The 23,013-nt window shown below is 43.2% G+C and overlaps 1 protein-coding gene across 3 annotated transcripts in view; it reads left to right on the plus strand.

Moving 5' to 3' along the window:
- Positions 1 to 23,013, plus strand: part of fut8a (fucosyltransferase 8a (alpha (1,6) fucosyltransferase)) — an 82,220-nt gene that overhangs the window by 49,112 nt on the left and 10,095 nt on the right. For all 3 annotated transcript variants that reach the window (XM_056768378.1, XM_056768380.1, XM_056768379.1), the window contains 4 exons: positions 10,689 to 10,807; positions 18,984 to 19,146; positions 20,343 to 20,457; positions 22,730 to 22,967. In XM_056768378.1, coding sequence (XP_056624356.1) covers positions 10,689 to 10,807; positions 18,984 to 19,146; positions 20,343 to 20,457; positions 22,730 to 22,967 — 635 coding nt within the window. The remainder of the gene's footprint in view (positions 1 to 10,688; positions 10,808 to 18,983; positions 19,147 to 20,342; positions 20,458 to 22,729; positions 22,968 to 23,013) is intronic.

The raw sequence follows: 23,013 nt of genomic DNA on the forward strand, positions 1-23,013 counted from the left end.
CATGGGCAGTGATGGAGCCCATTCCATAACTCAGGCCAGGAGATACTGTTATTTATTTATATGGCAAAAATTGTACAGTAATATGGTCATATTCGCTAAATAAACTTATTTCTAGTGATACAAGATCTAATCACCCTGTCTGGGTTTATTTTCAGATAATAATCGTCTGATATATGTAAAGGATACACTCAATGTGGTAGTCCAGTGTGCAAGCTTCTGTAGGCCTGCTGTTACAGTCACACACCCTAAACACGGCTATTTGAAAAATGGTAGATTAAAACGCCTTGAAATATATAAACCTCTACAACCTTAATGAATTGTAGCACTTAGTTCTCCTCCTATCTCTTCTCCACAGCATAGTATCAATACTGTCAGTCCCTCATTAAACCCTACCTGTAGGATTTATCAGGTGTTGATAGGCACACACATACACTGTGATTTCCCATTAGAGCCTTCATCTCTCTTTATATTGACTTTTGGATAAATGAAACACGCACAAACACACACACAGAGGGTGAGTTCAGCAGATATGGGGATAAGTGACGAGGCAGGCTAAAGATGGTGCTGTGATTGATGGAGAGGCAGGCAGCTTGATGGAAAAGAAGGTGTGTGACTCCAGCGCTGACAGGCACTCATTACTTCTCCCTCACACACCATACACACAGAGTAGCAATGATGTGCAGTAATGCAGTGTTGAAGGGGACTATCACAAAGCAATGATGATAATCCCCCATTTACAGACAGAATAGACTGCCACATATACTGTATACTTTAACATGTGTTAAGATAGTGGAAGTGATAAAAAATGATAAAACAATTATACATTTAACAAAATGAGCAAGTAATTAGATACTGCATGTGTTGAATATCATCAGAAAGATAAATAGTATTGAAATGTTTGTTCAGACGGGAGTGAACACCAGGATAAGAAAAAGAAGTGGACTTCAGCCACTGAAGGCGATGTGCTTTTCTGATAAGAACAGATATTTACATTTTTTATGACAAAGGCTGCACATACACACACCCTTTTTATCAAGGCATGTGCCAGCATGTGTAGGACCCTTTGGTTTTGTCACATTTGAGGCCGTTTTATGTCTTGCTGACACACACTTCTGATGTATGAATAGCAAACGCATCTCGTTCAATTTATTAAGCTATTCATAGGCCCAGTTTTATTATGTATGTCCACACAACATTTTAGCATTTTTTTTTAGAAAAGTAGAAAACCAATTAAGGTTTGGTTTCGAGGTAACCACGAAAATAAAATGCCACATAGTTCAATCTTAGCATTTTATTACATATATTTTATTGAATCTATGACGTTTTGATCGTGTTTAAGTTCCTGGAGGATCTACCAACTCATAAGACGTGATAAATGCAACCCAGTTAGTTTGTTTTGGTAAGCCTTTCTCTGCAAATGTATAAGAAATTGACCCCATCAGATTTCGCTCCCCTTATGAGGTAGCAATGGGTTCTTCTTATAATATTACCGCCCATTATTCTGCACATTTCCTCCACCGCAGCTGCCGTAATTGTTGTTTCCGCAAGCTACCGCGGTGAACTTGTTCTGACATCATGGCAAAAGTTCGTAAAAAACATGAAGATGAACACAAATCATTATTTAGAGGCCTTGGAGGAGACAAGAGTGGAGTGTATTTATTTTACTTTTAATGGAAATCCCTCAGAAACCTGTTAAAATCTGCCTGTAAAAAGCCAGAGTGATTTATCAACCTGGGACAGTACAAGCAGGATTGGCTTCAAAGTTATTCCTCAACCAGGGAGCAAGACCAACTGAACGAGGGAAAATTATATAAGTAATATTTATCAACAGTCTGAATTGACGTAAATGAGCAGACCGTATATGAGAATAACGTTAGCATATGATAGCGAGAGAAACTATGTTGGGCTAAATAGAACATTCAAAGCCAGCTTTAAACTTACTCTATATTTATATCTTATTTTTGGAAAATGGCACTTGGAGTTATTTGGGTTGAAATGTTTAACTGCTCCTAGCTGTCACTAATGATTATTGTTTTGCAAATGAATGGCGAGATAAAGTGCTTTTTATGGGTAGAACCAGGGCGAACACCGCGGTTAAAACGAAACTAACCGCGAAGGAGTTCGGGAAATTTCATTTAGCCAAACGGTTGCCATGGCAGCACTACAAGTGTGTTTTGTCGACACGCCGGACGTAAGAGAGGTGGGGTGTGCAGTAAAGGTCTTTGTACATACAGTCCGAAATGTTTGTATGCGTTTGTATTTGACGCATGTTTGTATGGTGTCTCTGGATTGTCAAATCGCCTCTAAAAAATGCTTGCTACGGATGCGAAAAACCCAGAAAATTGAATCCAGTGTTATAAGTTGCCCATGCATGTATTAGATTCGTAAACTACCTAGACCTGCCTGAAACGCCTCGTGTAACCACACCCCCACAAATCTTGGTCAGTTTGTGGTAGCATTTAACTAAGACCGCCCAAATGTAGACGCGAGTAAGGAGGGTGTACTTGTAAATCTCACTGTATTGTCACCGCCGCAGCCATGTCGCCGAGACACTGTTTGTTTTGTTGCGAAAAGAAAGACTCTTTGTTTGCCATGCCAAAAGATGAGACAACTAAAAATGAACCGTTACATTTTATTTACAACACTGTTCCAGAAAAGTACAATCCGAATGTTCGAATGTGCAGTGCATTTCTCTGACGATTGCTTCACGAACGTGGGAGAGAGATTAAGACCGGCTATATGCGAAAGCTTCGCTTAAAAAGTGGGGCCATTCCAACAGTTACAACTTCGCCGGCACTTCAGATTCGCAGCCTGTAAATATATTTTCATTTTAAAACACTTTGTTACGGACTAACGCGGGTTGAGTTTGTCATGTGTTTGTGATCTGCTAACGCAGACACCTTGTCAACCTGAAAAAAAGAAAACATAAGTCCTAATAATCAGTAATAATGTTCCAACTAGAGGCAACAAATGTGGTGTTTATAATGTCTTTTTATTTTGTAGTTATTTTGGGTTCATTGTCTTTATTGAGTCGTGACGAGACACTGGTTGATCAAGAAGGGTAAAAGTGCTCGCGTTATTTACTGTTACCATTCCCTGCTGTAATGCTAGCTTGTTTCTATCTTCTATCTGTATGATGTATATGGTTGTTTGTTTATAGTGTTTTTAACGTCGTATATAAAAGGTAGAACAGTTAGCTATAGTTTTAACTATTTAACATAATATTTTTTTATAAAACCTTACCAATCCTTTCCATCCTGCTCAAGTCGAGCTGGCAAAGTTGATTTATCTGCTTGATCATCTTCATTTTCTGTATCAGATTCGGGATCTAATTGATATAAGGAAGTCTCAATAACATTTTGTCACCTGTCAGTACAATTGCTTGGGAACATGATGTTGCGAAAATGGTAAGGGGCGTTACATTTCCCTTAGGCTCTTGCAGTATTCGACCAATCACTACGCACTGGTTAACTGGCCAATCATAGCACACCTCGCTTTTCAGAGCGATGAGCTTTGTAAAAAAACAGCGCGTTTCAGAGAGGCGGGGCAAAGAGGAGATACAAACATGCACGGTGTGTGGAAATACAGCATTTTTTAGAGAGTACTGGTGTTTTAGGAGAAAATCTGGATTTATACAAAAGTTTCCATTTGCTGTCTTGGAAAAACAATCGAAATATTAAATATCCTTTGTGATTTTTTCTTTCCTATGAGGGCTTTGCATTGATTTTAATAATTGGCCTGCCGATAAATGCATCCTGGAGGCCAAACATGCGTGAGGTTGGAGCCAATCACATTGCAGGATATATCGCCATAGCGACAGTGAACTGTGGATTTCGGTGACAGTCCATTAGTGCCTCTTAAATGTGACTAATTACACTCGGGTGTAGGCTCAGCCTTTTATTTGGCTGCCCTGTTTGGTGCAGCTGTAATAAAATTTATCAAACTCTAATTAGATTAGATTTGTGTAGCACAGCCCTCCCACCACACACACACGTGCACACTGAAAATTGTTTAAAGAAACTTTTTTTTTTCGTTCAATACAAACTATGCTTGACAGAATTTACTGTATTTGTCAAAGCAAGAACACACTTTTTTGACCAAATGAGCACTTTAAGAGTCTCCTCCTGCTTTTTACAACAAAAACAAAGAGACACACTGTGGGACCATTCCTAAAATACTTACCTTTTATCCCATTTATGTTTACATACTTTATACTTTTACATTTGTAATAAAAAACAGCATAACACTTTCTACATTGCATAAAACATTAGCTTTAAACCTTTTTAATGGAGAAAGGTGCAGTTTACCTTCAAAATGAAAATTCTGTTATCATTTACTCAACCTCCTTTCATTTCGAACCTGTAAGACTCCGCAGAAAACAAACGAAGATATTTTAAAGAATGTTGTTAACAGCACCCAAATTCACTTCTGAATGGGAGACGTTGCCGTTCTGTTACCAATATGTTTCCAAATATCTTCTTTTGTGTTCTGCAGAAGAAAGAAAGGCATACAGGTTTGATGACAAGAGGGCTTGTAAATGATAACAGATTTTTAGTTTTGAAGATGAACTACTCCTTAAAGACCACATCTAATAACTGTCAGAACACACTAATCGTTGCATCGATACATGCATTATAACTGTTATATATGGCATATGTTTATTCAGGAATGTATTTTCAACTTGGTTTTAACTAGTTTGCTTTGATTAATTGAAATGGGTCGTGTCACACTTCTTACTGCTGGTTTTCCGCACTGGTTTGTCCCAAGCTATCCAGCAGGTCAGTCCTGTTTATTTATGTAGTTTCAGCCCTTCTGCTGTGGGCTGTGCAGTTTTGTGGGTAGTGTCGTTTGCTCACCCACATGGTGTTCCTATCCTGTGTTTAGCTTTAGCTTTAGCTTTCAAGTGAAACATTGTAGGAAACAAGGATAAGTTTAGCAGATAAGTATAAATCTGCACTGTTCTGTTTTATAATCAAAGTGAATGGGGACTAGAGGCTATCAGAGCAAAAAAATTGACAAAAACGCAACCTTTTATTTTAAGTGTTCTGAATTAAGTACTGAAGAATGTAGTAGTTTTTGATACACATTGAACCCAGCGTGGAAGTGTCACGGAGGGGGTGAGACATGGACTGAGGACCCAGGCGCATACAGCGGGTAAGGGGTTTTAACAAGATGTTTAATAATAACAAAGACAAAATCAAAAACATGCGCGGGGGTAACATAAAAAAACAGGGGAATATAATAACATGACAAGACAGGACTAAGACTAAGACTAACTTCACTTAAACAAGACTAAAGTTAAACATTTGACCTTGACTTGACTCGACTGAGGCACTGGAACTCACCATACAAGTCACAACCAACCAACACAGGGGCATTATAAAGGGATCAAATAATGAGGAAATGAGGGGGCGGGGACAAAGACGAGACCAGAGAGAGTGCATGACATGTCAAAACCTTCATTGCCATGTCTCTCTCTACACTAAACACGAGGCTCTGTCATGATCCTGCCACTAGATCAAGAGATACATGACATGATGGGACAGAATCATGAAAGGAAGGCAGCATCAGTTTCGTGGTTGTATGTGGACAATCAGAGTGACGTGGGTGTCGAAACTCGGTTAGGAGCAGCTGTCTTAAAGAGACTGTTACCCTCAAAATGGAAATTTTGATGTCGATTGCACACCCACATACTGTTCCTCACCTGTGTGTGGCTTTATTTCTTAAGTGTAACATTGTAGGAAATAAGTAAAATTTACCAGATGAGTTTAGAACTATATTTCTGTTTTTTAATGAAAGTGAACTCTAATTAGATGTCACACACACACACATACACACTGAAAGATGTTCAAAGAAACTTTTTTGTACAAAACAAACAACCCATGATAGAATTTACTGTATTTGTCAAAGCAAGAACAATAAACACAGAGCTTTCCTGTAGCTCAGTGGCAAGAGCATTGCGTCAACAACGCAAGGTTGTGGGTTCGATCCCAGGGGATTAAACATACCTGAGTATAAATGTATAGGTTAATGCAATGTAAGTCGCTTTCCTAAGCGTCTGCCAAATGCATAAATGTATTTAAATGTAATAATCCAGCAGGTCAGTCCTGTTTATTTCTGTAGTTTCAGCCCATTCTGCAGTGGGCTGTGCTGTGCAGTTTTGTGGGTAGTGTAGCTTTGTCATAGGGAATGAAATCTTGCACCAATAACATAAGAAACAGTTATCACAGTGGGGCACTGCTTTTGTTTTTTGCTGTACTCGCAATATTTTAAGCAGTTGTTCCCAACCAGGGGGTGCGAGAACCAGGGTACATAATCAGATTCTAGGGACTACTGTTCAGATTCATTGTGCTACTGTATAACAGAAAAAAAAGAATCGTGATTAATGATTTTGTTCCATTCTAACCAAAAAAACGTTAATGGACAGTTTCATCAGACGCACACGTCTGGCCTGAAGTTAACTTCCACTCTATGTTTGGTTATAGTATAACAATTTATTTTCTATTCAATTTATATTCATATTCATTTTTATTCATATTTTATTGTACTTCATTAAAATAAAACGATTTAACAGTTATTGATACTGGTCAACCAGCAGTTGTTAATGTTGTTGCCATCTGAAACTGAATAGCAGAATGTGTCCTTTTATTCTTTAAGCTGAAATTTGTCAATTTTGTTGGTTAAAAAATACTTGAATAAGTGCATAACAAATCACAACAATTTACTACAATAAGCATATAATAATGATTTAGAAATTGTCAGGTACAATATTGTGGCTAATGTCAGTTTGACGTCATTTAAATTCAACTCCCATAAAGATAAATACGTAACATGCAATTTCCTGGTTAAACTAGAGATATAGAGTCAAAAGATTTCTGCTTTTTAAAATGATCTCTTGTAATAATAATGATAAATAATATCCCATATAATAGGAGTTATAAGTATTGCCAACACCAAATCTTGGTGTTGGTAATACCAAGTACAAACATTGTAGTCCCTCTATTATTGAGTTCATTCGTGGTGTGTGCATAAAGAATTTAAGAATTTGCAAAATAAGAATTGTCTGTTGGTTTTAGACAGAATCGAGCATGTCAACTTCTCATTTATTCATGACCACACAACTAGGGCAGGGGGAATGTGAATTTATTACAGGGACAATCCCGCAGGATTACCGTGAGGTTAAGTGGCTCGCTCAAGGACAGAATGGTGATGGATCGTGATTGGCTCCCAGCGGGAATCACGCCCGCAACCTTTTGCTTACCGGCCCAGTGTGGTTTTAACCGCTGCACCACACGACCCCGTTCGATCTGACAACTTGAAGCAGCAGTCGAATTGTGGCATCATTTCATGTTTTCAAATCTGAACGCACCAGGAATCAGACAAACCGTTGTCCAAAACGTCAAAAATAACTAAGGAGGTTAGCTGTCTATCTGTCACTCAGAGAGAACAGAACCCATAGCCGGAAGCAAGCTGTGGGTTCTTCTGCCTGAACGTGTGACAGTTTTATGTGTCTTTTACTTTCCGTTTTCACACACTTTCCTGGTCCCGTCTGCGAGCGCATGTGTGTGCGCGAGCGTCCTACTTCAGTACATGTGTCTCAGCGGGCTGGTACAACGTCTCAGCATCAGCAGAAAACACAAGGCCTCGTGGGATTTCCATCACACCTCCCTGACAGCCATTCTCACAAAGCGCAGTGTGTTTCTAAATGTTTCTCTCTGTCCCTGCTGTGAGTGATGCGTCCTCATTAGCTAGTGATGGCTGGTTATGTAACACCACATGATGAAGCTCAGGTGTCTGAGGCGAGGTGATGTGTGAGGCGAAATGGAGAGAAAGGTCAGACGAGCGTCAGGTGGAGCAGGCGTTAAAATAACCGGATTAAAAAGACAATCGAATGTTTCTTACACCCAGCGTGGAGGGAGTTTTGTGGCTTTATGTGGACTATCAGAATGACGTGGGTGTCAAAACTGTGTGGAACAGCAGTCTGAAAAACATAGTTATGCTCAAATTGAAATTTGGATGTCGTTTGCTCACCCACATGCTGTTCCTTTCCTGTGTGAAGCTTTATTTTTTAAAGTCAAACATTGTAGGGAACAAGGATAAGTTTAGCACATAAGTATAAATCTGCACTGTTCTATTTTATAATGAAAGCATATGGGGACTAGAGGCTATCAGAGCAAAAGAATTTACAAAAATGTAACCTTTTATTTGAAGTGTTCTGAATAGTACTGAAGTAATACACTAGTTTTTGACACACATTGAACCCAGCATGGAAGTGTCACGACCGGGACATGGATAGAAGACCCAGGCGCATACAGCAAGATGTTTAATAATAACAAAGACAAAATCAAAAACCCGCGAGGGGATAACATAACAGGGGAATATAAGACTATATAACTAACTACTCTTAAATAAGACAAACAAATTGTGGTTGTATGTGGATAAACAGAGTGACGTGGGTGTCGAAACTGTTCGGAGCAGCTGTCTTAAAGAGACAGTTATGCTCAAAATGGATATTTTAATGTCGATTGTTCACCCACATGCTGCTCCTAACCTGTGTGTGGCTTTATTTCTTAAGTGTAACATTGTAGGAAATAAGGAAAATTTACCAGATGAGTTTAGAACTACCGTTCTGTTTTTTAATGAAAGTGAATTGGGACTAGAGGCTGTCAGCTCAAAAAGGACATAAATGTACACTTTAATTTTAAGTCTATATACAAATACATCTATACAGTCTATATAATTCTATATATGTGAAATATATTGTTTAGATGTTTAAAAGTAGACATCAATGTAAATGAAACAGAGTGTCAGAGTTTGGCTGGCATGGTTAGTATGGTTCCATTAGCCCCTGCTGGTTGAATTTATAACAACATCATTTTAGCATGATTAAAACTTTGATCTATTGATAGCCATTTGAAGATAGCGGTGTGCTCCGATGAATTGAAACTTTCAAAGCAACATATTTCATTACACTTATTGTTGTTTATTGTGGGTTTATTTACTCTGAATGCAAGGCTGCTTTTAAATGGCCAACAATAAAAAATATGCTTTTTCAGGGACCGGCAGGTGCAATTACAGCATCTGTCACCAAGAGCTAACTGGCCTTTGCTAGCCAGCAAAACCTTGACCCCTCTGGTTTTATAACACCAACATTGATAACATTACTAATGTAATTGTATAAAAAAGAAGTCATGTTGACCACCCCCTCCCTTGTCTATAATTGTGTACTTGGGCAAAACATGTTTAAGGCCTTAAAGGAACACTTTCTCCAAAAATGTAAATTGTATATTTCATCCTCGAGTTGTTCCAAATCTGCATAAATGTATTTGTTCTGATGAACACAGAGAAAGATGTTTGGAAGAATGCTTGTAACCAAAAGTTCTTGGTCACCATTGACTACCATCGTATATAAGAATTGCTTTGTAAATTGCTTTTCTTCTGTTGAACACAAAAGAAGATATTTTGAAGAATGTATGAAAGCAAACAGTTCTGCGGCACTTTTGACTACCATTGTAATTTTTCCTGCTATGGCAGTCAATGGGGGCCGAGAACTGTTTGGATACAAGCACTCTTGCAAATATCTTTCTCTGTGTTCATCAAAGAAATGTATACAGATTTGGAACAACTCAAGGGTGTGTAAATGATGATAGAATTTTTATTTTGGGTTGAACTGTTCCTTTAAATTTGGTAAATAAGTGAATTGGATTCAGATTCCTTAGGATTAACACCGTTTATTTTCCTGACATATCGCTCAAACATAAAACAATATCCCCCAATGCACATATACTCATTTTCTTACTCTCATTTCGTCCTTGACCAGCCAAGAATTACATAATTGTTTGACATATCAATTTTTCTCCCAATTTCATCGTCCCTTCCCCACTCACACTCTCGCACAATCTCTCTCTCTCTCTTTGACATCCATATTATCATTTACATCCAGGTGAAATAGAAATGCATTGTTTACCAGTTCAAAACCCCTCACATGCCCTCCCGTAAATACATTTCCATCCTTTCCTCTTCGGATAAGACTTCCTATCCCGCTCCTCATTTTACTCCCTTTCTCTCTATCGGCGTCTCTCTTTCAGGTGTGGCAAAACTTCACAATGATTTCCATTCACGTCAAACGCATTTCACATCCAGCTCAGATTTCCATTGCAAGGACACAGTGGCTGCGTGAGAAGAGACACCGCAGCCCTGTGAAGCAATCCTCTGTGTGTGTATAAAGTTTTTCATCTCATAAATTAACTGCTGGTCGAAGGAGTGTCAGGTAATGATGGAGGTTCAGGTCTTGGGATGTTTGTCTGTAATGAAGTTTATGAGATAAAAATATGTGTGTGTGATAGGTGTTAGGAGCCCACGCCGGGCAGGCTCAGGTCAACAGTTTGTGTGTCAGTGTATGTGATGAATAGCTCCTGCCACCAAATGAACTGCCCACGTTGGCTGCCGCAACAGATCATTGCATTAAATTGGCACTGGAAGCAAGGAGCATGAGAGCAAAGACCCCTGGGAAATTAGCCAACCACAATTCACCTTGACCCAGTAGACCAGACTCTCACATTCACTCTAACTCATACAACCGCTGATGTTCACAAGTGTGAATGCACGACTGGTAAACGCAAGGCTTCTCCAGGCGAAGCTCATGCTAACTCTCTCTCTCTTCCTCTCTTTCTGTCTTCCTCTTCCAGGTTGCCTGACGGACAGGCTGACGCTGGTCCTGGAGCCGTGGGGAAATTACGCAACCTTGAAGAGCAACTGATCAGAGCTAAGGAGAAGATCAACTCTTACCGCAGTCTCCCGGCTGATGGTGTGTGACAACTCATAAAAAACTATTTTTTATAGAAAGCTAATATGTCTCAAGAGACTTCATGCTCATATTGCTGACCTTGAAAGAAATATGTGATATATTTATCATTGATAAAAACTTATTTTTTAATAGAGAAATTTCTCTAAGACAATAGCCAATGATTTAGAGTGATATCTGCCGATACCGATTCTGAAGATTATATTTATATATCTTAACATTCTGAATGTTATTAATCGGTATAATGTCTATTGATATTGAACATCAAACTGGTGATGTTTTGTAGGCCGACCTGGAAGTAAGTGCAGCGCTGGTTTCCTTGACCAAAAGCCTAAGCATTTATACCATAGACTTTTGGAAGATCGCAAAAAATGTAATCTGTGATTAACAAATATTCATGATGTTTAAACGTTTTGTCTATCAAGATCATCTTTACAGAATAACACAATATTTGCAATTTTTATGCCTAAATACAATCGGCAGATGTAAAAAGCTAACACGAGGCTATAAAAAGATATGGTCACTCAATATCGTCACAACCACCAAGCCTCCGATAATTGTTTCAAACTTGAGAAAAAACGTGTTCACTGGTAAAATATTACTCTGTGAAAAATCCCAAACAATGTTTTTGGAGATTTTTGCCCATGTTGCATTATTTGTGGGATTAAGTATATGCGAACTGAGGTCTAATGTCCCCACGAAAGGAAGTAGTCACTTTAGCAACTTGTTAGCAACCGGCATTTTAAAAACACAATAAAGGTTTAAAAAAAATCACGAGCAGGGGATAACTGGTGTTATATGTCATAGATTAAAACGTCAAAATATTTTGCCGGTTTGTTAACCACCGACCTTATTTCATGCGATTAACCAAAAACACATAGTCTTTGGGCCGATTGAATCGGAAGTGTTAAAATGCTAACTCGCTTTTGGGGTTTGCATACAAAAATACGTCATCTCTTAGATACTCTATTGCTATTGTACTCTATAGTGTGAAAAAAATGTAATCGACCGATACCGATTATTGCCGATTATTTTTTACTATCATTTTACAACTATTTTATTATACAAATTTAGTCATTTTATTTTTTAATTCCCCCCAAAATATAAAAAGAACAATAAATTATTTCGTTTTATTACACAGTAATAGCATTTTACGCTCTGTGACAACTAGAAAGGCTTTAGCTGTAAGATGATGGCATACAGTTTGACTTATTACTGCTAACTAATTCTTCACAACACCCTGACAAAACCTTGTCAGATAGCTTGACAACTATTTGCATCATCAGAATTTACAAAACCAAATGCTCAGAACATCACAGAAAATCACTGTAAGTCTTTGCAGCGCTTAAAAACACATTTACATGATATGAAAGCTCACTGGAACATAAGAACGTAAGCACTGGTCCGCTGTGACACGTGTGTCTCCTGAACGCTCTTAATGCCTTGCTGCTAATGTTGAGTGAAGGAAAGATGAGATGTTTATATCGTCTTGGTTACGTATGTAACCTCAGTTCCCTGATGGAGGGAACGAGACGTTGTGTCGAGAACGACAGATGGGGTTCGCCCTTGAGAACCAATCAACTCTGACTACTATAGAAAAGGCCAATGAAATTTGGCGAATGCAATTTGCATGCCGGGCTCCGCCCCCGGAAATCCGGTATAAAAGGAGGCCGGCGTGCAGCATTCACTTACCTTTGTTCTGAAGAGCCTGAGACCTCTCAAACTGCAGCAGAATACGATACGTGTTCGTGGCATAAGGGACACAACGTCTCGTTCCCTCCATCAGGGAACTGAGGTTACATACGTAACCAAGACGTTCCCTTTCTGTCGGTCTCTCGACGTTGTGTCGAGAACGACAGATGGGGTTGCCTATGGAAAACGCCACAACGCTGTATCGCGTCACAATCTCTAGCGAAGCGACGGTAACAAGCCTGGGCGTGTCATCTCGAAGCTTTCGTGAGACTGTAACCTTCCAGTGTGGTGGTCGGGGGGTTCCAGAGCTTTCTTGGAGAAAGATGGGTACAGCCCTGACCGGTAACTTTCACGGACGGGGCCTTAGCTCTCTATAGGCGAGAGGCCATCCAGATCAGTTTACACCGGGTAAGCGCGACTCTTAATCAGAGAAGCGCTACAGAGGCCACCTCCTACCCGTGGGGAGGAATATGGTGGATATAGGTATGGTCTCGTCCTTGGAGGAGAACGCATGGAACGTGCGGACTGAGTAGTTAACCGCGAGGTGGAGGCCCACCTGGGGAAGCTCATGGGTTACCAGGAGTGGGAACCATTCTCATGAGGATACATCAGACGGAACAGCCCACGGAGGGGGTGTTACAGACGTCCGGTAGCACTAGGTCCGGTTAGAGCTATCTGTGATAGCTCACATGGTATCCCGGCCTAAGGGGGAAGGCTGCTCTGCCCAGCCAGCCCCCAGGGGGTGCTTGTTTGGTGATGGATGGAATGCCTATTCTTAACCAGTGTCTGGGTAAGAAGGGAGGCTGGTGAGGTACCAGTTTCTTAGCGATGTGTTCGGGTAAGAAGAAAAGGTAAATAGCACACTGACCCAACCTGTTAGAGGGTGGAAAGGTGCTTTCGCAGGCATACGCCCCCCCGGATGCCAGTCCTACATGTCGCCACGCAGGACGTGGGCTGACACCGGGTTTACGCGAAGGTTGTTAACCCTTGCGAAGGTGTTTGGGCATAGCCCAACCCGCAGCTCTACAGATGTCTGCTAGAGAGGCGCTTCTGCCAGTGTCCAGGAGGTGGCTAAACTCCGTGTGGAGTGAGCCCTCACTGCCAATGGGCATGGGAGATTCTGAGATCGGAATGCCGTCGTAACGGCGTCCACGACCCAGTGCGCCAGCCTCTGTTTGGAGACAGCCTTCCCCTTCTGCTGTCCTCCAACAGACACGGAGCTGGTCAGAGCTTCAGAGCTCTGCGTGCGGTCCAGTACGTACTGGACACAACACTAATCGGGTTGGGTCTTCCTCCCCTATGGGGAGCGCCTGCAAGTTCACCACTTGGCCCCGGAGGGAGTAGTGGGAACTTCTTGGGCACGCATCCGGGCCTGGGTCTCAAGATAACGTGAGAGTTTCCAGGGCCGAGTTTAAGGCAATCCAGGGACACGGAGGATGCTCGGTGGTCCCCTACCCTCTTGAAAGAAGTGAGCGCCGTCAGGAGGGCCGTCTTACTCTATGAGGAAGATCGGAACCTCCGAGGGGCTCTTTGGGGGGCCCTGAGGCTCCCCAGGACCACTTAGGGTCCCAAGAGGGTATGGAGCGGAGATGAGGCGGATTCCGCCCTCTCGCTGCTTAGGAACCTGGTGACCAGGTCGTGTTGCCCTAGAAACTTTCCACCGACTGAGTCGTGATGAGTGGCAATAGCGACTACATACACTTTCAGTGTGGAAGGGAGATGTTAGTCTCCAGTCTCGTGAGGAGGGGAACACAATCCTGATCAAGCACCTCAGTGGGTCTTTCTCGTTGAGAAAGACACCAGGACGAGAAGAGGCACCGTCTAGAGGCGTGTAACCGCCTAGTAGATGGGGCCCTAGCCTGGGTGATGGTCTCAGCCGTATAGGGGGAGTAGCCATCTTAGGATCTTCTCGTCCCGTCTAGAGACCAGACATGGGTGTTCCAGAGGTCTGATCTGGGATGCCAGAACGTGTCCTTCCCCTGAGAGATCAGGTCCTCTGTCAGGGGAATGGTTCAGGGGGAGTCGCTGTCCAGAGCATCGGCTCTGAGGCCAAGTGCGGTTAGACCGGTGTGGTGTAACCAATAACACTTGGTGCTCCTGCTCCCTGACCTTGCACAGAGTCTGTACAAGAAGGCTCCTGGGGGGGGGAAGGTGTGCTTCCGCCCATCCCGCGGCCAGCTGTGCGCAAGGATATCCGTGCCGAGGGCAGGGACTATCAAGCGGGCAAATGGTGGTGTTACGGGAGGTGAACAGGTTTTACCTGGGCCTACCCGAACAGCCTCCAAATGAGCTGGACTGCACGGGGGTGGAGTCGCCACTCTCCACGAGGCATAAACTGGCGAGAAAGCACGTCGGCTGTCTAGTTCAGTTTGCCCGGGGTGTGTGGCCTGCAGGGAACGAGTCACCTGTTGACTCCACCGGAGGAGGCGTCGAGCAAGTTGTGTTTAGCTGCTGTGTGCGAACGCCACCCTGACGATCTGTATTCGCTACAGCTATAGTGCTGTCCTCGGAACAGCACGTGCATGTCTCGCACGAGAGGCCGTAGCCTGCTCAGTGCAAGTAGCATAGCCCACAACTCTTGGCAATTGATATGCCAGCGCAGGCGGGGGTTCGTCCAACACCCCACCTGCGTGCCCGTTGCACACTACACCGCACCCCTGCAGGGAGACTTCAGTCGTCACCACGACCTGCCTCATAACCTGCTCAGAGGGACCTGAGTCCGTCGAAAAAGTCATAAAGACTAGGGGTTATGGTGCGTCGGCAGCAGGGCGGCATCACCATGCGCCTGCTGCCGGTGTGCCACGCTCTCCTCGGAACTCGACTCTGAAACCAGTGTTGGAGCGGTGTCATGTGCATCAACTCGAGGGGTATTAGCCCGCGAGGACGCCATGTGTCCCAGGAGCCTCTGAATTGTTTCAGGGGGACCGCTGTCTGCCTAAAAATGTTCATTTCAGACAGTTCAACACTGGTTGGGCACAACTGCGGACAGGTGTGCCGACATGGTGACAGAGCTGAGTTCCATACCGAGAAAGAGGATGCTCTGCACTGGGGAGAGCTTGCCCCTCTCTTGGTTGACCTGGAGTCCCAATCGACCTAGGTGCCGGAGCACCAGGTCCCTTTGTGTACATAACAGATCTCGCGAGTGTGCCAAGATAGGCCAGTCGCTGAGATAGTTTAGTACCCGCTCGCCTTCCTCCTCTCAGGGAGAAAGGGCGGTCAGGGACAGACCGAAAGGGAGGACTCTGTACTGATATGCCCGCCTCTCGCACGCGAACCGTGGGAACGGCCGGTGTCGAGGAGGATCGAGACATGAAAGTAAGCGTCCTTCAGGTCGATTGCCACGAACCAATCCTGACACCTCATAGATGTCGGGACGCGCCTCTGTGTGAGCACCCTGAATGGCAGCTTGTGAAGGTGCTCTGTTCAGGGTACGCAGCCTTTGGGGGCAACCCGCCGTCTTTCTTGGGAACGATGAAGTGCGGGTGGTGACCCACTGAACATCTTGGTTTTGAGGGACGAACTCGATGCCTGTTTTGCCAGAAGGGTGGGGACCTCTACCCGAAGTACGGAGGCGTCCCTGCCTCTGACAGAGGGAGAGATGATGCCCCGAAACTTGGGTGAGTCTCTGGCGAACTGGATCGAGTAACCAAGACGGACCGCCCTCATTAGCCAGCGAGACAGTGTGGGCAGCTCTCGAGCTCCCAGGGACTGTGACAGGGTGACCAAGGGGACGGTCTGCTTCATCATTCCCACGGGGGGTGGTTCGTCGGCTGGCGGAGCTAACCATGTCGCGGGGAGTCCCCGGAGGGAAGGTTTTTGCTCCGCCTGCTTACCTGCCTGGCGGGACAACGGCACGCACTGTCGGTTTGAGAGTGGTGACGGCTGTCGTATATGTGTACGACCTCACGCCTCGCCAGGGTGTGAGGTCGGTTCTCCGAGCACAGTCCAGTGGAGTGTGCGATCGGCTGCAAGTAAACCCGGGGAGAACAAAAAACTCAGTGAGTAAGTGGGCGCCAAGCCCTAACAAGGGCCCGGCTTTGGTGACGAGGCAGGAGTCGTCCCGTACCGACCGATCAGAGCCGTGGCTGTGAAGGTTCGGGCCCGATGTTGTTCTCCCTGGGGTCTTCCCGTCAGTGTCCCTTCTCGCGAGGAGGTTGCTGACGGGGTGGAGGTTTCCCCCTCGACCTCTGCTTCCGGGGTGCCGCCTGTGGGGGCACAGGAACCGGAGCCGATGTCGAAAGGGTCCTGGGTTGCAGGGAAGCAGACGTCACGTGAGATCTCGGAGGCCTGTAGGCGGCCGAGTCGCGGCGTGAAAAAAATGTGGTTAATTGCCACTGTCTGCTTCGCCGTCAAAAAACTGCTGAGCGCAGTCCTCGACGGTGTTACCAACAACCCACCCTGCGAGATGAGTGCATCAAGAAAGCGGACTTCCTTGCTGTCACTCTTCTGCACAAGGTATAGCCGGGGGTGTCTCTCCTGGACCACTACCGTGGACATCGTCCGACCCAGGGCCCGTGCCGCCGCCTTAGTCGCCCGTAGAGCGCTGTCAGCGGTGGCACGGAGATCCTGCATTATACCCGGGTCGGCCTTACCCTCGTGGAGCCCTCTCAACGCCCTGGCCTGGCGGACCTGCAGGATGGCCAAGGCATAGAGAGAGGAGGCAGCCTGGCCCGCAACATCGCAAGCTTTCGACACCAGTGATGCCGAAGTCTTACGTGCTTTGGACGGTAGGAGTGGTCGATCCCCCCCCAGGTGGTAGCCGTCCGCGGCACAGGTGCACCGCAGGCGGACGTTCCACCCGGGGGATCTCGACGCAGTCCTTGGCTGCCTCACCATCGAGGGAAGTAAGGGAGCCGGAGCTGGTTTCAGTTTTACACAGCTCCTCATGCACCTCCGGGAAAAACATGGCACCCGGGGTGGGCGCGGTTTGCACCGCGCACCGACCTCGGGAACCACGTATCCCCGGGTTAGCACGGATGACATCACTTCTGCTTCCTCCTGAACTCGACCGCTGGGGGTGGAGTTTGGATTCGGCAGAGTCGGATGCCAGTCTCCCTCCGATGCTGCGAGCGACATCTCATCTACGTCACACATCGTTTCCGAGTGTGTGCGTGAGGATCCGGACGGTATGCCACCGCCGGTTGGGGAACGTTCAGAAGAGCGAATCGGGGTGCGATCGGCCCGTGAGCACTTGGCTGGCGGGTTTACGTTCGCAGAGTTCCCCGTATCACTAACGCTGCTAACGTGGGTGGTCATCGGGGCCGTAGCCACAGATGTCACAGCCCGGGTAGCAGACGAAATGGTGGCTGGTTCCCGTAGGAAGACAGCCACCCGTGACCGCAACTTCTGAATGACAATCTGCCCGCAGTGCAGGCAGATGTGTCAACGAACGCTGCTTCAGTGTGCTGGACGCCCAGACACCTAATGCAGCGATCGTGTCCATCCCCCTCCTCGATGAGGGTGCCGCACCCAAGAGAACAGCGGGACATGCCGCGCTGGAGAATGCTCAGTCAGTCCTGAAAAGGACTTTTAGAAAAAATCTCTAACACCTCCGGAACCGCCGAGACGCCCAGGGGAAGGTCGCTGCAGAAAGGGACGATCCGCTGTAACACGTCGTAGCACCAGCGTGTAGTTGTAGAGGATTGAATCCTGAGTTGTACTCATGAGCGATGGCTCTGAAGAACAAAAGGTAAGTGAATGCTGCACGCCGGCCTCCTTTTATACCGGATTTCCGGGGGCGGAGCCCGGCATGCAAATTACATTCGCCAAATTTCATTGGCCTTTTCTATAGTAGTCAGAGTTGATTGGTTCTCAAGGGCGAACCCCATCTGTCGTTCTCGACACAACGTCGAGAGACCGACAGAAAGGGAAACTAAATTAATAGGAGCTTTTAATATTGATAAAAGGGTGTGTGCGTGTGTGTGTGTTCATGGGTTCACAGTGAAGGACGGTCATATCGCTGTCTGAAGTGATCCGTTGTGTTCTGACACACAACCTTTTAGCATTTTTGGACAGTGAAAAAGGGGAATTATATAAGTTTTACCTTTTTTTTTTGCAAAGACAGATGTAAGTAAACCATTTGTAGGTAGATGGAAGTATAAACTGTAAGTTTGGTGCTGTCAAAAAAATGCTTAGGTTGTTTTTTTGAGCATCTTGACTAACCTGATACAGCAGCAGTTCAGGAGGCACTTTTGTAACAGTATATAGATCACAGGTATGTGCAGGATTGTCTTACAGCCACTGATCCCCTTATTCACTTACACTATTCTGCACTCATTTACATGGCTGAAGTTCCAGGACACACATCTGTTTACTGCCGGTAGCACAAACACACACACATGACACATCATGGGCTACAGCAAGTAAACCTTTCTTACCTGAAATGCAAAATGTGATGTAACTACACTAACATTTGAAGTGGTCAAATATGCCTTGTCATTTTTCTGCCATAAAGTAATGAATCTTTGTTTGTTTGTGCTTTCTGCAGGCCCAGGAAAAGATCAGGAGGAGCTGAGGAGGAAGGTCGAGAACGGCGTTAGAGAACTGTGGTATTTCGTACGCAGCGAGGTGAAGAAACTGCCGCAGGTGGAGACTGGAGCTCTGCAGAAACATGTCGACACTCTCCTACAGGACCTGGGACACCAGCAGAGGTTATACACGTATACATGTCAGAGATTCAGTAATAGATGGATATTTATATAGCCGCGGAAATAAAATACGAGACCATTCCAAATTTTCAGTGGTTCAGCGTTTCTAGATGTATTTTGGCCATTCCAATCCCATTTCAACAAAATCAAACCTAAAGAGTGACGTAAAGTCACCCAACAGCAATGTGAAAGACTGATGGTTGAAAGATTTCTTTACTTTTTCTAAATATATGTTCAAGTATTACTGTTGTATTTGTTAAAAGTGAATGTAAAGGTGTTCTTTTTTTCTGTTTTTGAGGTCTGAAAAAAGACATCTTTTCTGTTATTTAGACCTCTTTTGAAAATTTTTAAATGCAAATAGATGCAATATTTGGGTTTGAAATTTGGGAGAAACATTGTTTGTTTTATTCATTAACACCATTCCAGCATCTCAAGCTATATTCATGGCAATATTGTTAGTAGTTCATAGAATAAAACCAAAATAGTAATATTACCTATAACATATATCTATAAACTATAAATTCAAAAAAACTCTTGATCTTTGAAATTATCCTTTTTTTATATTATATTAAGATGATATTCCGTCTATCCTATTGCGGATAATTGATACTTTAATAAAATGCATCACAATGACAGAAATTGTATAAAGGAATTAAATAAAGTTTCCTGTCTAGTTAGGGTTAGAGTAAAACATGCCTAGCTTAGCTAGAAGTGGCTTTCTTAATATATAGCACTCGAGTGGAATATCTTGACACACGCAAACACACTTTTTCACGCTTAAGATCGCATCCACTTGCTATAATCATGTGCTACATTTCATTACAGGGAAAATTCTCTCCCTCTCTAATCTCTTTATAAACAGCTTTAATCTCACGGGCTTGTAATGCCATTACCCAGCTTTAATGGGTGTGTACGTTAAGATCAGCGCGTTTGCTCGCACGTCAAAAAAAGTCGACCGGGTAATGCCGTGCAGAAGCTAACAAATGATGTCATTAATAGAGCGATGCTAATTGTGGTGTGGATGATTAGCCATGCTCAGAAGCAAGGCCCGGCTTTGGTTGAAACCTGACCGCCAGATGAATTTAATATTATGTTTCTGTGGAAAATGCTCTTTAATTAGTCATAATTGATGGCTTTCATTAACTGAAGCTTCTTGGTGCGGTTGTTAGGAGTTGTAAACTGTGTTTTGTGATCTTAAGGTCCATCATGACAGACCTGTATCATCTGAGCCAGGCAGACGGCGCTGGAGATTGGAGAGAGAAGGAGGCCACAGAACTCTCCGACCTAGTGCAGAACAGAATTACGTACCTACAGGTAGATCACACACACAAACACACGTTATGTCCATATTGGTGGACATAATCTTATAATCGGTGGAAAAGTGATTTCCTTCCATCCCTCACAGCCTCAATTTAATTTATCACATTAAATAGGGCGTATACTTTGACTAAAGCCTATAGCAGAACAAGTACACTTAAATGTACACACCCTGCTGCATTCCCCTGTAAAGGCCATATGTCAATACCATTTGTATAAGAAGGGTGATTATATAAAGCAGTTGGTGGAACAGCAGTGTATTGTCTCGCTTCATGAAATGAGAGTAGGAACAGTTGTTTTGCACCAAGTAAAGTGTACAGGGTGTAACCAGCTGAGCTTGATTTTGTTTAAGCTTTAGAAAAACTTTAATCTGCTGTCAGTTATGACATATGACAATATGCACATTTGTGATATATTTACTTGTATCACTGACTAACAGTGTATAGACGGTTTCAGGAGCAACAACATGAACAAACATTATGTAATGGCTAGAATACACAACTGATTCCAACTATCAATCACGCCACCGGCCCACCTCACGGCTCCTGTCACGTCTTCATGACCACATATACAATAAAATATGAATATAATTAAAAAATAAATTGTTATATTATAACCAAATACAGACCGGAAGTTAACTTCGATAAAACCATATATCCTAAATATGACTTAAATTGGCTATATATTGAGCACTGGTAATGTCAATAAGAAACGGTATTTTGTTAACAAAAACAAATACTAGATAAATAATAATTATGATTATTATTATTATCAACAAAAATGTTAAATTAAATGCTTTTTAAGTGAGAGTAAAACGGAGTATGAAATTGTGGAATTTAATAAATGAAAGTAAGTAATTCAATTAAATTGTTATATTAAAATTGTTGTTTGACAAAAAAATGATTAAATTTAAAGACATAGATAGACATAGACACAGATTAATATTGTTCCACATCTGTCTCCCAAATAGTTTTCAGTTTTCCCACGAAGAATAATACCTATAATGTTATATGTCTTATGTTAACTATTAGTCCTCACCAACTTATTATTTATTCTAAGCTTGTGCACTTCAGTTTTACATAATAAATGTGCAAATTCCCTTAAATATGTATGGATTTAATTTCAATTTTTTTGTATGTTCATTTTTCATGACCTAGAAAAAAATGTGAAGTGACCTGAACAATATTGTCTCTTATATTTATCTTTATAATTATAGTTCTTGTTGTGAACAGGCCTGTACTCTCTACATCAAGCTTGATCATGTAGCACTAGTTAACTTCCAATTTCATTTTGAGCGCTCTCCATCAGACACGTATGTGTGTGCGTGTGTGTGTGTGTGTGTGAGAGAGAGAGAGAGAGAGAGAGAGAGAGCAGTAATGAGTATAGAAGTGTGATTAAAGTGATGGAGTGTGTTTTATTGTTGGAGTGAGAGAGAGAGACAGTTTAATAACAAAGAAGCCTGTCTATGTGTCTCTTATGAGGAATGACAGTTGTGCCTGTCTCACTACAGCACTGTCACCATCCTTTATCTACAGCTCACCTGCTCTCTCTCTCATCCTTTTTTAAATCTCTGTGGTCTCTCGCTCATCCTTTTCATCCTTTTTTCCATCCTGTTTTTTTCCTCTTTTTTATCAAGACCAGATCATTCACACATCATACTCTTCTGCCATCAGGTCCACATTTATCATTTCCTCTCGCACATACTAAAAATATTCTTAAAGCATTTCAAAATCCTCAACCTATCATCAGGGTTTTAAAGTGTCTCCTTCAAATGTTGTTTTCCTGTTAGTGAGAGTTCAGTGACAAACTGCTCACAGATTACAGTAAATGTCTTACAATTTATTTAAAGAACGCATGAATGTTTAGCAATGATACAATCTGTTGTTAGTCACTTTTTATGTTCACATGAAATTTCTTGTTCCTTTTTTGTTCATGTTATTGCGTTTTTTCTAGATTTATAAACTGATGGAGATGTTGTTAATCACATAAAGTGTCGTGACAAATAATGTCTTGAAAAGAGTGAGAACCCTAAATGATGTTCTCCACCCTGTTTGTTTTGTGTTCCGTCATGTTTTTTTCTTGCTGGCTGCCTTTAAAGCTTTATAATACAAATGTCTTGGACCTGCTCTGTGAGCAGCAAAAAAACACTGAGCTGTTTGTGTTTGCCAAATGCTAATTCATGTGGTGTTGTGCAATGACATCTGAGAGAGCAAGAAACTATACATTCAGAGCGCTCTTCAAATCTTTCTCTGCTCATCTATATCCACAGAACCCACAGGACTGCAGTAAAGCGCGCAAGCTGGTGTGTAACATCAATAAAGGTTGTGGTTACGGTTGCCAGCTCCATCATGTGGTTTACTGCTTCATGATCGCCTATGGCACGCAGCGGACGCTCATACTGGAGTCACAGAACTGGCGTTACGCTACCGGCGGCTGGGAAACGGTCTTTAAACCTGTGAGCGAAACCTGTACAGATCGTACCGGCGCTTCTACAGGACACTGGTCTGGTAAGTGACAATTACAAAAGATTTTTGAAAAGGGCGTACACCATTC

Source organism: Triplophysa dalaica, chromosome 15, assembly GCF_015846415.1.
Source record: "Triplophysa dalaica isolate WHDGS20190420 chromosome 15, ASM1584641v1, whole genome shotgun sequence".
Lineage (NCBI taxonomy): Eukaryota > Metazoa > Chordata > Actinopteri > Cypriniformes > Nemacheilidae > Triplophysa > Triplophysa dalaica.